Source organism: Hypanus sabinus, chromosome 27 (assembly GCF_030144855.1).
Source record: "Hypanus sabinus isolate sHypSab1 chromosome 27, sHypSab1.hap1, whole genome shotgun sequence".
Classification (NCBI taxonomy): domain Eukaryota; kingdom Metazoa; phylum Chordata; class Chondrichthyes; order Myliobatiformes; family Dasyatidae; genus Hypanus; species Hypanus sabinus.
This window is the reverse complement of record NC_082732.1, coordinates 45,320,247-45,340,000: the sequence shown is the minus strand read 5'-3', so window position 1 is coordinate 45,340,000 and position 19,754 is coordinate 45,320,247. Positions and strand designations below refer to the sequence as shown.

General features: G+C 45.5%; 1 protein-coding gene across 1 annotated transcript in view; it reads right to left on the bottom strand.

The window, feature by feature from the left end:
• The window catches only part of LOC132381917 (protein polyglycylase TTLL10-like), a 49,092-nt gene that overhangs the window by 21,100 nt on the left and 8,238 nt on the right, over positions 1-19,754 (bottom strand). Inside the window, exons 3-5 of the mRNA XM_059951630.1 lie at positions 17,853-17,971; positions 14,527-14,647; positions 6,729-6,814 (exon numbers count right to left, since the gene is read on the bottom strand). Coding sequence (XP_059807613.1) covers positions 6,729-6,814; positions 14,527-14,647; positions 17,853-17,971 — 326 coding nt within the window. The remainder of the gene's footprint in view (positions 1-6,728; positions 6,815-14,526; positions 14,648-17,852; positions 17,972-19,754) is intronic.

Here is a 19,754-nt window from a genome sequence, read left to right as displayed (position 1 = left end):
ACCAATCCCCAATGCCACCGGAGGTCTGTTGTTAGTCATGGCACTGTAGACCAATCCCCAGTGCCACTGGAGGTCTGTTGTTAGTCATAGCACTGTAGACCAATCCCCAGTGCCACTGGAAGTCTGTTTTAGTCATAGCACTGCAGACTAATCCCCAGTGCCACCGGAGGTCTGTTGTCAGTCATAGCAGTGTAGACCAATCCCCAGTGCCACCGGAGGTCTGTTGTCAGTCATAGCACTGTAGACCAATCCCCAGTGCCACTGGAGGTCTGTTTTAGTCATAGCACTGTAGACCAATCCCCAATGCCACCGGAGGTCTGTTGTTAGTCATAGCACTGTAGACCAATCCCCAGTGCCACCGGAGGTCTGTTGTTAGTCATAGCACTGTAGACCAATCCCCAGTGCCACTGGAGGTCTGTTGTTAGTCATGGCACTGTAGACCAATCCCCAGTGCCACTGGAGGTCTATTGTTAGTCATAGCACTGTAGACCAATCCCCAGTGCCACTGTAGGTCTGTTGTTAGTCATAGCACTGTAGACCAATCCCCAATGCCACCGGAGGTCTGTTGTTAGTCATGGCACTGTAGACCAATCCCCAGTGCCACCGGAGGTCTGTTTTAGTCATAGCACTGTAGACCAATCCCCAGTGCCACTGGAGGTCTGTTTTAGTCATAGCACTGTAGACCAATCCCCAGTGCCACCAGAGGTCTGTTGTTAGTCATAGCACTGTAGACCAATCCCCAGTGCCACTGGAGGTCTGTTGTTAGTCATAGCACTGTAGACCAATCCCCAGTGCCACCGGAGGTCTGTTGTTAGTCATAGCACTGCAGACCAATCCCCAGTGCCACCGGAGGTCTGTTGTTAGTCATAGCACTGTAGACCAATCCCCAGTGCCATCGGAGGTCTGTTTTAGTCATAGCACTGTAGACTAATCCCCAGTGCCACTGGAGGTCTGTTGTTAGTCGTAGCACTGTAGACCAATCCCCAGTGCCACTGGAGGTCTGTTGTTAGTCATAGCACTGTAGACCAATCCCCAGTGCCACCGGAGGTCTGTTTTAGTCATAGCACTGTAGACCAATCCCCAGTGCCACCGGAGGTCTGTTTTAGTCATAGCACTGCAGACTAATCCCCAGTGCCACTGGAGGTCTGCTGCTGATGGTGGTTCCAGGGATTATGTGGTAACAGACTGGAGTGCGGCAAGTCTGAATTGAAAACCTCCGATGCAGAATGTGGACCAGCACAGGAACAGGCCCTTCGGTCCATCGTATCTGTGCTGAGCACGATGCCAAGTTAAACTAACTCTGTCTGCTTACACAATGATCCATATCTCTCCATTCCCTGCATATTCCTGCACCTATCTGAAAGTTTTTTTAAAGCCCTGCTTGTATCTGCTTCCACACTTTACCCTGTGGTCCATTGCAGGAACCTACCGTTCTCGGTGTGGAAGAACTCCCTGTCACTTGTGGAGAGTTGTCTACACATTCACTGACTGACTATGTACATTTTTCAAAGCTGCACCTTCTCATCCTTGTTGGACACGAAATCTATTGGGATATTAATGTCATATTGATGTACATTCATGTGCAAGCAATGTGATCAAACATTTCTCTTTGGTTAGGACCACACCGCTTCCTCATCAACTTTCATCCTATCTATTATTTCTGCTGTCAGATCATTGGGAGTGGTGAGGTGTCATGTTCTCCGGTTGCTCCTGTACCTTTTTTCCTTCTTCCTGAATTATGTGTTATGTGTTTTTTTCAACCTTTCAAGATATATACAATTAATATTAGCATGATGGATAAGTCTATTAATTTTATTTCTTGGAATACTAATGGTTTAAATCATCCGATTAAATGTAAAAAAATATTTAATGTATTCCATAGACTAAATGCTAATATTATCTTTGTACAGGAGACCCATATTAGGAGGGAGGATAATCAACGATTTTTTCGGTTCTGGAAGGGTCAACAATTTCATTCGAATTGTACTGCTAAAATTAGGGGTGCGTCTATTTTTATAGACCCCTCAATCTCGTTTATACATCATGAAATTATATCTGATCCACAGGGCAGATTTTTGTTGATTACTGGTTCACTTTTTAACCGAAAAGTGGCTTTAGTTAATATTTACGCTCCAAATTTTTTTAAACGTTTATTTACTACCCTTCCTAATCTAAATGAATATATGTTGATAATGGGTGGAGATTTTAATTGTTGTTTGAATCCTTTGATGGATAGATCTAAACCTATTCGAACTCTTCCGAATAGATCAGCTTTACTTATTAACTCTTTTATGGTTGATTCGGGAATTACTGAAATATGGCGGTTTTTGAACCCTAAAGATAAAGAATTTTCGTTTTTTTCACATGTATATCATAGTTATTCTAGAATTGATTATTTTCTTATTGATCATCGTTTATTAGCAGATGTTATTGATTGTAAATATGATTCTATTGCTATTTCGGATCATGCACCTTTGAAGTTATCTATCAAGATTTCGGACTCTTTCATTAATACTAGATCTTGGAGACTCAACACTATTTTGCTTCAAGATCCAGAATTTATTACCTTCATAAAACAGCAAATTGACTTATTTTTTTCAACAAACTATACCGAAGAGATTGACAGAGGAATACTTTGGGACTCTTTTAAGGCTTTTATTCGTGGACAAATTATTTCATATTCTGCTGGTAAAAGAAAACAAAGATATTTAGATATAGCTTTATTGGTGGATAAAATTAAAGAAATTGATAAGATTTATTCCGTTACTCCTACCAAGGAACTTTATAAGAAGAGAGTTGAACTGCAAATGGAAATTAGTTTATTGTTATCTTCTTCAATTGAGAATCAATTAATTAAGACCAGGGCTCAATTTTATATCCATAGTGATCGAACTGGTAAATTGTTAGCTAATCAATTAAAAGCTATTTCGACTAAGCGACAAATTATTAAAATTCGTAAACAAGACGGTAATCTGACTACTGATCATAAAGAAATTAATAATACTTTCCAAGATTTTTATAAATCTTTATATCAATCAGAATTTGATGGTGACCTGTCTATGATGGATAATTTTTTAACAATTTGAATATTCCCAAATTGACAGATGAAGATCGAAGTTTATTTGATGCTCCTATTTCTATGGCTGAGATAGGAGAGGCTATTTCATCGATGAATTCGGGGAAAGCTCCTGGCCCTGATGGTTATATTATAGAATTTTTAAAAACTTTTTCTTCTCTGCTTTCCCCTTGGCTATGTGAAATCTTTAATGATGCATATATTAAGACTACCCCAGTCCTTCTATGAAGCTACTATCTCTTTAATTCTTAAAAAAGATAAAGATCCTACTTTATGTGCATCTTATCGCCCTATATCATTACTAAATGTAGACTCTAAGATTCTTACAAAAATTTTAGCTATTAGATTAGAAAAGGTACTATCACAGATTATTTCAGGAGATCAAACTGGTTTCATTAGGAACTGATACTCCTTTTTTAATGTTAGAAAATTGATTAATATAATTTACACTTCCTCACCCACAACCCCAGAATGTGTTATTTCATTAGATGCTGAAAAAGCTTTTGATAGAGTTGAATGGACATACTTATTTAATGCTTTGAAGAATTTTAATTTTAGTTCTAATTTTATATCATGGATTAAATTAATATATTATAAACCTGTTGCCTCTGTTCTTACAAATAATTATAGATCCTCTTTTTTTCAATTACCTCGTGGTACGAGACAAGGTTGTCCCTTAAGTCCTTTATTATTTAATATTGCATTAGAACCTCTAGCCATTGCTATTCATGAATCTCCTAATATTTCTGGAATTACCCGTAATGAGAAATTATACAAGTTATCGCTCTATGCTGATGACTTGTTGTTATATATTTCTGATCCTGATAATTCTATTCCAGCTATTCTATCCTTGTTGGTTCAATTTGGTAGTTTTTCTGGTTACAAATTAAATTTGGATAAGAGTGAACTCTTCCCTTTAAATGCACAAACTTTACTGAATGACAGGATACCATTTAAAATTGTTACTGATAATTTTATTTATTTAGGTATAAAAATTACCAAGAAATATAAAGATTTATTCAGATTGAATTTTTTACCTATGCTTCATCAAATTCAACAACTTACTAATAGATGGTCTCCCTTATCCTTATCATTGGTTGGTCGGATCAATGCTGTTAAAATGATGATTTTACCGAAATTTTTATATTTATTTCAAGCTTTACCAATTTTTATTCCTAAGTCTTTTTTTGATAGCATTGATTCAAAAATTTCCTCATTTGTGTGGCAAAATAAAAACCCCAGATTAAGTAAAAGACAGTTACAGAAATCTAAAAAAGATGGTGGTTTAGCTTTACCCAATTTTAGATTTTATTATTGGGCGAATAATATTCGGAACTTATTATACTGGAAATTAGATTTAGATTTACCATTGTGCCCACAGTGGGTAAATTTAGAATGTAATGGTACACAAGGATATTCTTTATTTTCTGTTCTTGGCTCTTCTCTCCCTGTTGATTTAGTTAAACTTAATAAACAGATATCTAACCCTATTGTCAAACATACATTATGAATTTGGTTTCAATTTCGTAAATTTTTTAATCTAAAAAACTTCGTTCTTGATAGCCCTATCTTACTTAATTTTTTCTTTAAACCCTCTTTAACAGATCAAGCTTTTAGTATATGGAAAAGGAAAGGTATAATATGTTTTCGCGATCTTTTTTCTGAAGGTAGTTTGGTGTCTTTTGATCAACTTTCTAACAAATTTAAATTACCTAAATCTAATTTTTTTAGATATTTACAAATTAGAAACTTTTTGTATAAAGTTTTACCATCCTTTCCTAATTCAACTTTGATAGATTTTTCAGATATGATTTTTACTTTAAATCCCTGTCAGAAGAGATTAGTGGCTCTTATTTATAATATGATTATGAAGATACAACCAGAGATATCAGGTAGAATTAAACAGGAATGGGAAAAAGAACTTCAATACAATATTTCAACGGAAAAATGGGAAAAAATTTTACAAATGGTTAATTCTTCTTCTATATGTACTAAACATGCTTTAATACAATTTAAGGTTGTACATAGAGCTCATATGTCTAAAGATAAGCTTGCTCGGTTTTATTCTCATGTTAATCCTCAATGTGACAGATGTCATTTAGATGCAGCTTCATTGACCCACATGTTTTGGTCATGTCCTACCTTACATAATTACTGGAAGGACATATTTGCCACCATTTCCTCAGTTTGGAATATTGATTTACAACCTCATTCCATTACTGCAATTTTTGGTATACCAAATGAAGATGATAGTCGACTCTCCCCTTCAATTAGACGAATGATTGCCTTTGTAACATTAATGGCCAGGAGATCTATATTACAAAATTGGAAAGAAATAAATCCTCCTACCACATTTCAGTCGCTCTCTCAAACTATTTCTTGTTTAAGCTTAGAAAAAATTAGAAGTACTATTTTTGATTCATCAATTAAATTTGAAGAAACTTGGGGACCATTCATTCGACACTTTCATATGAATTAATTTGACTTCTTCCAGACCTTAACTCTTATTATTCTTGTTCTGGTATGGAGTTCCGGAGTTGTTGACACTATCATATACTTATAAAATATTATTATTGCCCATGTTAGTTTAGGTTTATTTTTTTATTATTTCCTTAAATATACATTTTTTCTTATATTTTACATTTTTTTTCTTTTGATGATTATTTTTAATCTTTTCATGTATAATCAATATAGATTAGATTGATATTGTATGATCCTTTTTTGCTGACAGTTTAATAAGATATTGTTATCTTGTTACCAACTTAATTTCAAATCTATTGTATTCATAACCTATTTAATATATTATGTTATGTTTTTTTTATAAAACTAATAAAAAGATTGAAAAAGAAAGATCATTGGGAGTGGGCCGGAGGTGAGGCTTTGGCTCAAAGGAGGCTTTGGCTCGGAAGAGACATTGGCTCTGGGTAAGTTTCTGTTAAATTTACTGTGTTGGTAGTTTAAATGGTCGTTGTGTGTCCTTCATGCCAGATGTTGGAGACATGGGAGACCCAGATTCTCCCGGGGAACTACATCTGCATGAAGTGCACCCGGCTGCAGTTCCTTGAAGACCGTGTTAGGGATCTGGAGCAGGAGATGGATGACTTTTGGTTTGTACAGGAGAATGAGTAAATTATCGATCAGGACTACTCCCATCGACCTAGACCCAGACCATAGCCCTCCATATCCTATCATCCATGTACCTATGCAAATTTCTCTTCAATGTTGAAATCAAAATCACAGCCACCAGTTGTATTGGCAGCTTATTCCACACACTCATCACCCTCTGAGTGAAGAAGTTTACCCTCATGTTCCCCTTAAGCTTTTCACCTTTCACCCTTAACCTATGAGGTTAAGGGTTCTAGCCTCACCCAAGCTCAGGGAAAAAAGCTTGCTTGCATTTACCCTATCTATACCCCTCGTAATTCTGGATACCTCTATCAAATCTCTCCTCATTGCCCCGTGCTCTAGGGAATAATGTCCTGGGGTCTTTGCACTCTTGCTGGTGGAATTACATCTTTCCTGCAGAGCAGTAACCAGAAATGCACTTTGTTATGTGGTTAACAAGTGTTTTTAAAATTTGTAACAAAACTTCTCAATATTCAATGCCTGCCTGATGAAGGCAATATTCCAATAGGCTGGGAAGAAATAATACCTCCCATAATTTCCAGGAAAGCCAGACGTTCACTTTTCACATCCATGCGATATGTTTCAGGATAAAATTCTTCCACCTTCAAGATCCTGGAAACAAAAGTTAGTGTTTATGTATTCTGTAGGTCTCCAAGTGCTCCATAATGAAATTACCTCTGGTATGCTAGTGAAAGTAGCCAGCATAATAGGAGCTCCTATCCACCCCAGACATCCTCTCTTCTCCCCTCTCCCATCAGGCAAAAGTTATAAAAATTTGAAAGTAGCTACCACTAAGCACAAAGAGAGCTTCTAGCCCCAGACTATTAAATGGTTGCCTAGTATGATAAGATAGACTCTTGACCTCGCAGCCTACCCCATTAAGGCCTGCACTGCACTTTCTCTGTAGCTGTTACACTTTATTCTGCATTCTGTTATTGTTTTACCTTGTTCTACCTCAATGCACTGTGTGACAATCTGATCTGTATGGATGGTATGCAAGACAAGTTTTTCACCAGACTTCGGTACATTTGACAATCATCATCATCATTCTGTGCAGTGTCTTTGACCATCATTGCTCTTGGCAAATTTTTCTGCAGAAATGGTTTGTCATTGCCTTCTTCTGGACAGTGTCTTTACAAGACAGGTGACCCCAGCCATTATCAATGCCCTGCAGAGAATGTCTGCCTGGCGTCAGTGGTCGCATAACCAGGACTTGTGATTTGCACCGGCTGCTCGTACAACCATCCACCACCTGCCCCCATGGCCTCACGTGACCCTGATTGGCCAAGGGTGACCCGCAGGCTAGCGGAGGGAAGGAGCACCGTACACCTCCTTTGGAAGAGACCCCACCACTCCACATTTAACAAAAGACCCAGTTTATCTACTTGCCAGTTTATTAACCAGAAGATTCATGGAGGTATTCAAAATTCTGAAGATTTTAAAAGAGGGTAAAAGATAATTTGGTGCTGGGAGGGTTGCTAACCAAAGGACACAGATAATAAGAACTAGTCATGAGCCCTGCTGACCTGTGCGGTGAGCTCCAAGGGTTCTAGAACAGTTGTATTTGTTAATTATCTTATTTTCAGCTGTTAACCCCTTGCGGCTCCTTAAGGTTGTTATAACTGGACAAGCTCCCACTGCCTATTAAATGCTCCCAATGGCGTGTACCGCAACTAGCCTCTGGCAACCAAGTCCAACTCCTGGCCTTCATGTGTGGCTTAACCACTAAACCTGGCGGAACTGTTTCTACTGACAGGAGAAGGGACAAAGAAGGGTTACCGGTGCCTTAAAACCAGTCACTTTGGGCTCATCGTCTGTGGTTGGCAGCTCATCTAGGTGTCATAAGGGGGGCATTGGGAGTGGACCCAAACGCAAGACACAGACACTGAACTGCCAGGAACAGGACTAGGCATGAGGAGGAAGCAAGGGAAGTGAGGAAGAAAGGACGCTGGACATGTCACAGGACTGGATGTGAGACACCCAGACAGGACAAGGGAACCCCAGCACCAGGCTGGGCAAGACGTGGCTACAGGACAAGGAGAGGCAACAGGGCTAGACGTGAGACTCCAGGACAGAACAAGGGAACCCTAACACCGGGCTGGGCAAGGAACACAACAAGACGAGAACACAAAGCCATGGCTTGGACAGGACAAGGACCTTGGATGTGACTAGGACTGGACGAGACCTCAAAGCCTTGACTTGGTCGAGGAAGAGACAGGAATGCAGAGCCTTGGTCGAGGAAGAGACAGGAATGCAGAGCTTTGGTCGAGGAAGAGACAGGAATGCAGAGCCTTGGTCGAGGGAGAGACAGGGACGCAGAGCCTTGGTCGAGGGAGAGACAGGAACGCAGAGCCTTGGTCGAGGGAGAGACAGGAATGCCGAGACTTGGTCGAGGGAGAGACAGGAACGCAGAGCCTTGGTCGAGGGAGAGACAGGAATGCAGAGCCTTGGTCGAGGAAGAGACAGGAATGAAGAACACTGAGCCTGGGTCGAGGGATGACAGGAACACAGAACACAGAGTCCCCTCCTTGGGTACAGGACGTAGGGCTGGGACTCATCATAGAGAATGCTGAACGTGACGAGACAGTTTCCAACGCTAAGTAGTGGCAAAACGGCCGGACCTACCTAGCGAAGATGTGGAGACAGCCAGACAGCTGCAGACAGGGCAAGGCTGGAGGAGGAGGAGGAGGAGGAGGAGGAGGAAGTATGCAGACAGCTCCAAACAGGGCGAGGCTCCAGGAGGAGGAGGAGGAGGAGGAGGAGGAGGAGGAGGAGGAAGTATGCAGACAGCTCCAAGCAGGGCGAGGCTCCAGGAGGAGGAGGAGGAGGAAGTATGCAGACAGCTCCAAACAGGGCGAGGCTCCAGGAGGAGGAGGAGGAGGAGGAGGAGGAGAAGGAGGAAGTATGCAGACAGCTCCAAACAGGGCGAGGCTCCAGGAGGAGGAGGAGGAGGAGGAGGAGGAGGAAGTATGCAGACAGCTCCAAACAGGGCGAGGCTCCAGGAGAAGGAGGAGGAAGTATGCAGACAGCTCCAAGCAGGGCGAGGCTCCAGGAGGAGGAGGAGGAGGAGGAGGAGGAGGAGGAAGTATGCAGACAGCTCCAAACAGGGCGAGGCTTCAGGAGGAGGAGGAGGAGGAGGAGGAGGAGAAGGAGGAGGAAGTATGCAGACAGCTCCAAGCAGGGCGAGGCTCCAGGAGGAGGAGGAGGAGGAGGAGGAGGAGGAGGAGGAAGTATGCAGACAGCTCCAAGCAGGGCGAGGCTCCAGGAGGAGGAGAAGGAGGAGGAGGAGGAGGAGGAGGAGGAAGTATGCAGACAGCTCCAAACAGGGCGAGGCTCCAGGAGGAGGAGGAGGAGGAGGAAGTATGCAGACAGCTCCAAGCAGGGCGAGGCTCCAGGAGGAGGAGGAGGAGGAGAAGGAGGAGGAAGTATGCAGACAGCTTCAAACAGGGCGAGGCTCCAGGAGGAGGAGAAGGAGGAGAAGGAGGAGGAGGAGGAGGAGGAGGAAGTATGCAGACAGCTCCAAACAGGGCGAGGCTCCAGGAGGAGGAGGAGGAGAAGGAGGAGGAAGTATGCAGACAGCTCCAAGCAGGGCGAGGCTCCAGGAGAAGGAGGAGGAGGAGGAGGAGGAGAAGGAGGAGGAGGAGGAGGAGGAAGTATGCAGACAGCTCCAAACAGGGCGAGGCTCCAGGAGGAGGAGGAGGAGGAGGAAGTATGCAGACAGCTCCAATCAGGGCGAGGCTCCAGGAGGAGGAGGAGGAGGAGGAAGTATGCAGACAGCTCCAAGCAGGGCGAGGCTCCAGGAGGAGGAGGAGGAGGAGAAGGAGGAGGAAGTATGCAGACAGCTTCAAACAGGGCGAGGCTCCAGGAGGAGGAGAAGGAGGAGAAGGAGGAGGAGGAGGAGGAGGAGGAAGTATGCAGACAGCTCCAAACAGGGCGAGGCTCCAGGAGGAGGAGGAGGAGAAGGAGGAGGAAGTATGCAGACAGCTCCAAGCAGGGCGAGGCTCCAGGAGGAGGAGGAGGAGGAGGAGGAGGAGGAGGAGGAGGAGAAGGAGGAGGAGGAGGAGGAGGAGGAGGAGGAGAAGGAGGAGGAAGTATGCAGACAGCTCCAAGCAGGGCGAGGCTCCAGGAGGAGGAGGAGGAGGAGGAGGAGGAAGTATGCAGACAGCTCCAAGCAGGGCGAGGCTCCAGGAGGAGGAGGAGGAGGAGGAGGAGGAGGAGGAGGAGGAGGAGGAGGAAGTATGCAGACAGCTTCAAACAGGGCGAGGCTCCAGGAGGAGGAGGAGGAGGAGAAGGAGGAGGAAGTATGCAGACAGCTCCAAGCAGGGCGAGGCTCCAGGAGGAGGAGAAGGAGGAGGAGGAGGAGGAGGATGCAGACAGCTCCAAGCAGGGCGAGGCTCCAGGAGGAGGAGGAGGAGGAGGAAGTATGCAGACAGCTCCAAGCAGGGCGAGGCTCCAGGAGGAGGAGGAGGAGGAGGAGGAGGAGGAGGAAGTATGCAGACAGCTCCAAGCAGGGCGAGGCTCCAGGAGGAGGAGGAGGAGGAGGAAGTATGCAGACAGCTCCAAGCAGGGCGAGGCTCCAGGAGGAGGAGGAGGAGGAGGAGGAGGAGGAGGAAGTATGCAGACAGCTCCAAGCAGGGCGAGGCTCCAGGAGGAGGAGGAGGAGGAGGAGGAGGAGGAAGTATGCAGACAGCTCCAAGCAGGGCGAGGCTCCAGGAGGAGGAGGAGGAGGAGGAGGAGGAGGAGGAAGTATGCAGACAGCTCCAAGCAGGGCGAGGCTCCAGGAGGAGGAGGAGGAGGAGGAAGTATGCAGACAGCTCCAAGCAGGGCGAGGCTCCAGGAGGAGGAGGAGGAGGAGTAAGTATGCAGACAGCTCCAAGCAGGGCGAGGCTCCAGGAGGAGGAGGAGGAGGAGGAGGAGGAGGAGGAAGTATGCAGACAGCTCCAAACAGGGCGAGGCTCCAGGAGGAGGAGGAGGAGGAGGAGGAGGAAGTATGCAGACAGCTCCAAGCAGGGCGAGGCTCCAGGAGGAGGAGGAGGAGGAAGTATGCAGACAGCTCCAAGCAGGGCGAGGCTCCAGGAGGAGGAGGAGGAGGAAGTATGCAGACAGCTCCAAGCAGGGCGAGGCTCCAGGAGGAGGAGGAGGAGGAAGTATGCAGACAGCTCCAAGCAGGGCGAGGCTTCAGGAGGAGGAGGAGGAGGAGGAGGAGGAGGAAGTATGCAGACAGCTCCAAGCAGGGCGAGGCTCCAGGAGGAGGAGGAGGAGGAGGAAGTATGCAGACAGCTCCAAGCAGGGCGAGGCTCCAGGAGGAGGAGGAGGAGGAGAAGGAGGAAGAGGAGGAGGAGAAGGAGGAGGAAGTATGCAGACAGCTCCAAGCAGGGCGAGACTCCAGGAGGAGAAGGAGGAGGAGGAGGAGGAGGAGGAAGTATGCAGACAGCTCCAAACAGGGCGAGGCTCCAGGAGGAGGAGGAGGAGGAAGTATGCAGACAGCTCCAAACAGGGCGAGGCTCCAGGAGGAGAAGGAGGAGGAGGAGGAGGAGGAAGTATGCAGACAGCTCCAAACAGGGCGAGGCTCCAGGAGGAGGAGGAGGAGGAGGAGGAGGAGAAGGAGGAGGAAGTATGCAGACAGCTCCAAGCAGGGCGAGGCTCCAGGAGGAGGAGGAGGAGGAGGAGGAGGAGAAGGAGGAGGAAGTATGCAGACAGCTCCAAGCAGGGCGAGGCTCCAAGAGGAGGAGGAGGAGGAGGAGGAGGAAGTATGCAGACAGCTCCAAACAGGGCGAGGCTCCAAGAGGAGGAGGAGGAGGAGGAGGAAGTATGCAGACAGCTCCAAGCAGGGCGAGGCTCCAGGAGGAGGAGGAGGAGGAGGAGGAGGAGAAGGAGGAGGAAGTATGCAGACAGCTCCAAGCAGGGCGAGGCTCCAGGAGGAGGAGGAGGAGGAGGAGGAGGCGGAAGTATGCAGACAGCTCCAAGCAGGGCGAGGCTTCAGGAGGAGGAGGAGGAGGAAGTATGCAGACAGGAACAATCCAGCAGCCAGAGGCTGAACCCTGAAGCTATTTATGAGGTCAGCTCAAACCAGAATCAGCTACCTCAACAGAAACTGGGGAAACCCAGAAAACCTGGAATAAGGAACATGGACTGGACCATGACACTAGGAGAAGGAAAACTCTAATCTAAACCTCCACTGCCTTGCGGCTATACCCACTCATAGGGAAGGCTTCAGGAGTAAACTCCAGGGTAAAATCCGGTGCTGGAGTCCCTGAAATAACATTGAGTTCAATGCTGACTGGCAACTCCTGTGATGCTGCTGGTGCCAAACTGTATCAGTCTCTGCCGCTCCTTTGGGCTCATCAGATGCGTGGAGAGGGGGAGCTTGCTACATGGACAACAGCTTGCTCACAATATTCTACTGCCCAGGCTTGCATATCTAAACAGCCAGGGTGCAACATCCATGGTCAACTCTGACCAACAGGGGCCTCAGGGAACCCGTGCTGCTTTCTGGGTAATCTTCTCAAGTTTCTTTTGACTGCCACGGGTTTCCCATGTACTGATTATTTAAAGTGGACTCCTGATTAGTGCTTATCGCGGGGTCCTTGTTCTGAGAATGTTTTGTCTAGTGGGGTAGATCAGTTGATCCACCGATATTCTGTCGGAATTCCTATGCATAATCCCTTGTTTCCATTTCTACAGGGGAGTCTGCCATTACTCTGCACCTGGGTTTGGCTGTTGACAGTGCATACCATGACAGAAACAAAGATGACAATTAGAGGAGTGCTGTTCTCACCCAGGGATGTATTGTGGTTTGCAGTGCATCACGTGAAGGAGCAGAGGAAACCAGCTCATCGGACTCTACAAACACTGAAATGCAAAGAACTTTCTGAGCCATGAGGCCAAAGTGCTGGTTCAGATGATGAGGACTGAGTAATGTGAATGAATGTGGTGGAAGTTTGTCTCAGGCAGTGGTCAACAGTGTTTGCTCAACCGTCCAGTCAGATAGTTCATTGTCAAGACAATAAGAGCATAAGACCACAAGATATAGGAGCAGAATTAGACCATTCAGCCCACAGAGTCTCCTCTGCCATTCCATTATGGCTAATTTATTATCCCTTTAAACCCCATTCTCCTGTCTTTTTCCCATAACCTATGATGCCCTGACTAATCAAGAACCTATCAACTTCTGCCTTAAATATACTCAACAACTATGAACCTATTCCATAGCTGTCTACGGCAATGAATTCTACAGATCCCCAATTTCAACCCTCTGGCTAAAGAAATTCCTCCTCACCTCTGTTCTATATGGGTGTCCCTCTAATCTGAGGCTGTGCCCACTGGTCCTAGACTCCCCCACTATAGGAAACATCCTCTCCACATCCACTCTATCTGTGCCCACTGGCTCTAGACTCCCCCACTACAGGAAACATCCTCTCCACATCCACTCTATCTGTGTCCCCTGGTCCTAGACTTCTCCACTATAGGAAACATCCTCTCCACATCCACTCTATCTGTGCCCACTGGCTCTAGACTCCCCCACTATAGGAAACATCCTCTCCACATCCACTCTATCTGTGTCCCCTGGTCCTAGACTCCCCCACTATAGGAAACATCCTCTCCACATCCACTCTATCTGTGTCCCCTGGTCCTAGACTCCCCCACTATAGGAAACATCCTCTCCACATCCACTCTATCTGTGTCCTCTGGTCCTAGACTTCTCCACTATAGGAAACATCCTCTCCACATCCACTCTATCTGTGCCCACTGGCTCTAGACTCCCCCACTATAGGAAACATCCTCTCCACATCCACTCTATCTGTGTCCTCTGGTCCTAGACTCCCCCACTATAGGAAACATCCTCTCCACATCCACTCTATCTGTGTCCTTTGGTCCTAGACTCCCCCACTATAGGAAACATACTCTCCACATCCACTCTATCTGTGTCCTCTGGTCCCAGACTCCCCCACTATAGGAAACATCCTCTCCACATCCACTTCACCTAAGCCTTTCAATATTCAGTAGGCTTCAATGAGATCCCCTCCTCATTCTTGTAAACTACAGAGAGTACAGGTCCAGAGCCACCAAACTCTCCTCATACATCAACTCTTTCATTCTCAGGATCATTCATAAGAACCCCCTCTGAACCCTCTCCAATACCAGCATGTCTCTTCTCAGATAAGGGGCCCAAAACTGCTCCCAATACTTCACTTTAGGGTTTCAGCAGGAGCAGTATCCTAGTCTCTAAACTATTTGTGCAAGGATTAAAGTTCAGCACATCTTTACTCTGGGCTGTGAAATGTTTCCCTCATGCAGAAATTTGGAAGGAGGAGATGATTTACCTTGGATTCATAATTGTTCCATATTTGGATAGTGCCTGTTGGTAGTTCTTTAGGACAGAGGAGAGGCCAACTTTGGTGGTGAGTAGCTTGTTGTTTGGGATCTGGTTTAAAAGCTGCTTACCTATCAGATTAATAGATGCAGAATATTATTATCATCAGAGAAACATCACAACAATGTCAAATGTAGTTTTTGGAAACAGCCAATGTTGACCTGCCTCAAACCGTCAACGTTAATGGTTTCTGTCCATTCTCGCATGTTTCGTATACAAACGCAGGTCAGACAGCACCAAGGCTCTGATAGCTCAACATCCCGTCATATCCTGATGGATGTCAGAGGCTGTGCAAGCAATTATTAACCCTCCCTTGTTTCCCTCCATTGAGTAGACAATTATTATTCCCTCACATCCCCTCAGGGTTTGGGTGGTCTAGGGGATGCTGGTGTGATGCAGTGGTTAGGTGTGGCTGGAGACACATAGGCTAAGCTGGTGAGGGACAGCAGATTTACTCCTCTGAAGATGATTTCTGATGACATGCTGGTCCTTTCCCACTCACTAATGATGCTTTTTATATGAATTTAATTCCTGAGCTGCTATAGTGAGCTTTGAATTCATGATGCTGGATCAATTGTATTGAAAGACCTAACCACTGCCTCACACCACCAGTCAACTATACCACCCAAACCCCAGCCTTAAACCTAACACTGCCTCACACCACCAGTCAACTATACCACCCAAACCCCAGCCTTAAACCTAACACTGCCTCACACCACCAGTCAACTATACCACCCAAACCCCAGCCTTAAACCTAACACTGCCTCACACCACCAGTCAACTATACCACCCAAACCCCAGCCTTAAACCTAACCACTGCCTCACACCACCAGTCAACTATACCACCCAAACCCCAACCTTAAACCTAACACTGCCTCACACCACCAGTCAACTATACCACCCAAACCTCAACCTTAAACCTAACACTGCCTCACACCACCAGTCAACTATACCACCCAAACCCCAGCCTTAAACCTAACACTGCCTCACACCACCAGTCAACTATACCACCCAAACCTCAACCTTAAACCTAACCACTGCCTCACACCACCAGTCAACTATACCACCCAAACCTCAACCTTAAACCTAACACTGCCTCTCACCACCAGTCAACTATACCACCCAAACCCCAACCTTAAACCTAACACTGCCTCTCACCACCAGTCAACTATACCACCCAAACCCCAACCTTAAACCTAACACTGCCTCACACCACCAGTCAACTATACCACCCAAACCTCAACCTTAAACCTAACACTGCCTCACACCACCAGTCAACTATACCACCCAAACCCTAACCTTAAACCTAACACTGCCTCACACCACCAGTCAACTATACCACCCAAACCCCAACCTTAAACCTAACACTGCCTCTCACCACCAGTCAACTATACCACCCAAACCCCAACCTTAAACCTAACACTGCCTCACACCACCAGTCAACTATACCACCCAAACCCCAACCTTAAACCTAACACTGCCTCACACCACCAGTCAACTATACCACCCAAACCTCAACCTTAAACCTAACACTGCCTCACACCACCAGTCAACTATACCACCCAAACCCCAGCCTTAAACCTAACACTGCCTCACACCACCAGTCAACTATACCACCCAAACCCTAACCTTAAACCTAACACTGCCTCTCACCACCAGTCAACTATACCACCCAAACCCCAACCTTAAACCTAACACTGCCTCACACCACCAGTCAACTATACCACCCAAACCCCAACCTTAAACCTAACACTGCCTCACACCACCAGTCAACTATACCACCCAAACCCCAACCTTAAACCTAACACTGCCTCACACCACCAGTCAACTATACCACCCAAACCTCAACCTTAAACCTAACACTGCCTCACACCACCAGTCAACTATACCACCCAAACCTCAACCTTAAACCTAACACTGCCTCTCACCACCAGTCAACTATACCACCCAAACCCTAACCCTAAATAAGTGACTTTTTAATTTCTTTAAGATTTAAGATTGTTTAATGTCATTTCCTGTACACAAATGTAAAGGAGAATGATATAATTGTTACTCCAGATCTGATGCAGCACAAAAAACCCCACAATAAATATGAATACATAAGATAGCATGTATACATACATTGATTGTATGTCCATAAAGTGATTAAACATCTGCTGAAGGCAGATTAAGCACAACAGGCTGATGGACAGAGACACAAACAGAAGGTCTCGTACTCGTGCTCACTTTGCAGGTGATGGTCCACGGTGGTGTGGACGTATCACAATGAGCTTGAGCGTCTGCACGTGAGAAGTGGAGAACCAGCTGTACTGATTCACCTCCAATTACTGGGGACCACATGGCGAGATAATCAATATACACGAAGGCACCGATAACTGTAGTAACATTAAACCCACATCCAGAGGATGGAACAAGGACATACAGTGCTGGAGCTCTGCGTCCACTGGATTCAGACAAGATTCAAGATCGTTTAATGTCATTTCCAACACACAAGTGTAAGGAAATCAAAATAATTGTTACTCCAGATCCAATCCAACACAAAAAAACTAAGATAAAGCACACAAAAATAAAAATCATGATAAACATAAATACATAAGATAGCATATCTAAGTAGATTGATATTATGTCCATAAGCTGATGCTAGGCTGTACATAAGGTGACTGACAGGATGTAATAAATTAGTGGTCAAGTTAGTGGGTGGAGGTGTTGATCAGACTTACTGCTTGGGGAAAGTGACTGTTTTTGAGTCTGGTGGTCCTGGTGTGGATGCTACGTAGCCTCCTCCCTGATGGGAGTGGGACAAACAGTCCGTGAACAGGGTGGGTGGGATCCTTCATAATGCTACTGGCCCTGTTCCGGCTCCTTTCTGTGTATATGCTCTTGATGACGGGTAGGCTGGTGCCTGTCATGTACTGGGCAGTTCTGACTGTCCATTTTTGGGCCTTCCTGTCCACTGCAGCACCGTTTCCATAATGCAGCTTGTTAGGATGCTCCATTGCTGCCTGGTATGGAAACTGCACTGAGGCACACAAGAAGGCTGTACAACTGGACAAGGCAGTGAGATGGGAATCACGGTTTGTAAAGAGAGTGTGCAAGGTGCATCTTATCACCGGATGAAGGGGAGGGAGACAATGAAAGATGAACAAATCTTCATTCTTAGATATTACCGGAGTTAGAGAGCAGTGTGCTCTCCCCTCAGGAGTGAAACAAAACAATCCAATCGAGATCTGAGATCGCCTTCCGGCCTGTAGTAGCTTGCTTGGAAAGACCCTTTACCTTCTTGGAAGTATTGGAAGTTGGATGATACATTCACTTCACACCACTTTAACATGTAGTCACATCTGTTATTGTCGTTTATTCTCTTCCAACCCCTGCTCTCACAAAAGCTGACAATTCTGTGTTAAAAAGAAATATTTTTACATCTTAATGTACAAGAGTGAATGCTGAACCAACCCAGTGAGTCCATTTTCCTTGTGTTTCCTGACGATGTGTGACTGGCATGTCACTAAGGACATTCTCAAATTTCCACAGATTACCATGGAGAGCATACTAACGGGTTGTATCACTGTCTGGTATGGGGGCGGGGGTGGAGATAGATACTGCATAGTACCAAAGTAAGCTTCAGAGAGTTGTAAGCTCAGTCAGCTCCATCATGAGCACGAGCCTCTGTAGTCTCCAGAACATCTTCAAGGAGTGATACCTCAAAAAGGCAGCATCTGTCACTAAAGACCCCCACCACCCAGGACGTGCCCTCTTCACATTGCTGGCATCAGGAAGGAGATGCCAGAGCCTGAAGACACACACTTGATGATTCAGGACCAGCTTCATCCCCTCAGCCAACTGATTTCTGAATGGATATTGAACCCGTGAACATGACCTCACTACTTTAATTTTTTTTAAATATTTGCACTGCTTACTTATTTTGTCTATTTAATATGTATATAGTTACTGTAATTCATGTTTTTCTCTCTATTATTATATATTGTGTTGTACTGCTGATGCAAAGACAACAAATTTCATGACATCTGCCAGTGATGTTAAACCTGATTCTGATTCGTGAAGCCCAGTGATTAATGCCTTCCTGGAAAATGTTCCCCAGCTGCTCGATACAGCTGATATACACAGTGCGGATACAAGGTCCTTCCTCCAGTCAATGGCCCTGGTTGTCGAGTACCTGGGAAACATTTGCCAAGTGGCACTGGCATCCGATACTTATAAAGAGAGACTGGATAAAATGGATTTGTTTCTTCTGGACCAGAGGGGGATGAGGAATAACCTGAGAGGCCACAAAAGGACAAAGGGAAGATAGTTAGAGGCTTTCCCCCTTGCTGTTGGACCTTGAAACAAGAGGCAGTGCTGATAAGCTAGAAGGAAAGAGGTTTAGAGGTGACCTGAGGTTGAATTTCACACAGGGAGTGACTGGAATCTGGAGGGTGCTACCTGAAGTGGTGGAGGAGGCAGGGGTTTTCATGACATATATGAACCATTTAGAGAAAGATTTGGTTCACCAAGAACTGGAAGACAGTGGCCCACCTGCAGATGGGTAGGTCAAGTATTGATAAGTAGAATGGCTGGAATGGATAGAGTGGGCTGAAAGGCCTGGTTCTCTGCTAAAGGCACTGAAGATGTGGATGCTAAATTTGTTGATGACACTAAAACAGGGAAGAAGGTAAATTGTAAATTGTATGAAAGCAACACACACAAAATTCTGAAGGAGCGCAGCATCTATGAAAAGAAATAAACTGTCGGGGTTTCAGACCGAGACACCTTCATCAGGACAGGAAAAGAAGGGGGAGGACAACAGAATAAAAAGGTGGGGGGTGGGGAAGGAGGACTAGCTTGAAAGTGATAGGTGAAGCCAGGTGAGTGGGAATGGTAAAGGGCTGGAGAAAAAGGAATCTTTTGAGTGAGGGCAGCAACAATGGTGAAGGAAGAAATCCCCTTTCTTTGAAGAGGGAGGACATCTCCAGATGTCCTGGAATGGAATGCATCATTTTGGGAAAAGATGCAGTAGGGATGCAACTGAGAAAAAGGAATAGCATTTTTACTGGAGACAGGGTGGGAAGAGGTATTGTCAAGCTAACCATGGGAATCGGCAGGTTTATACAAGATGTTGGCTGACAGTTTGTCTCTGGAGATCAAGAAAGGGGAGTGAGGTGTCATAAATGGGTTAATTGA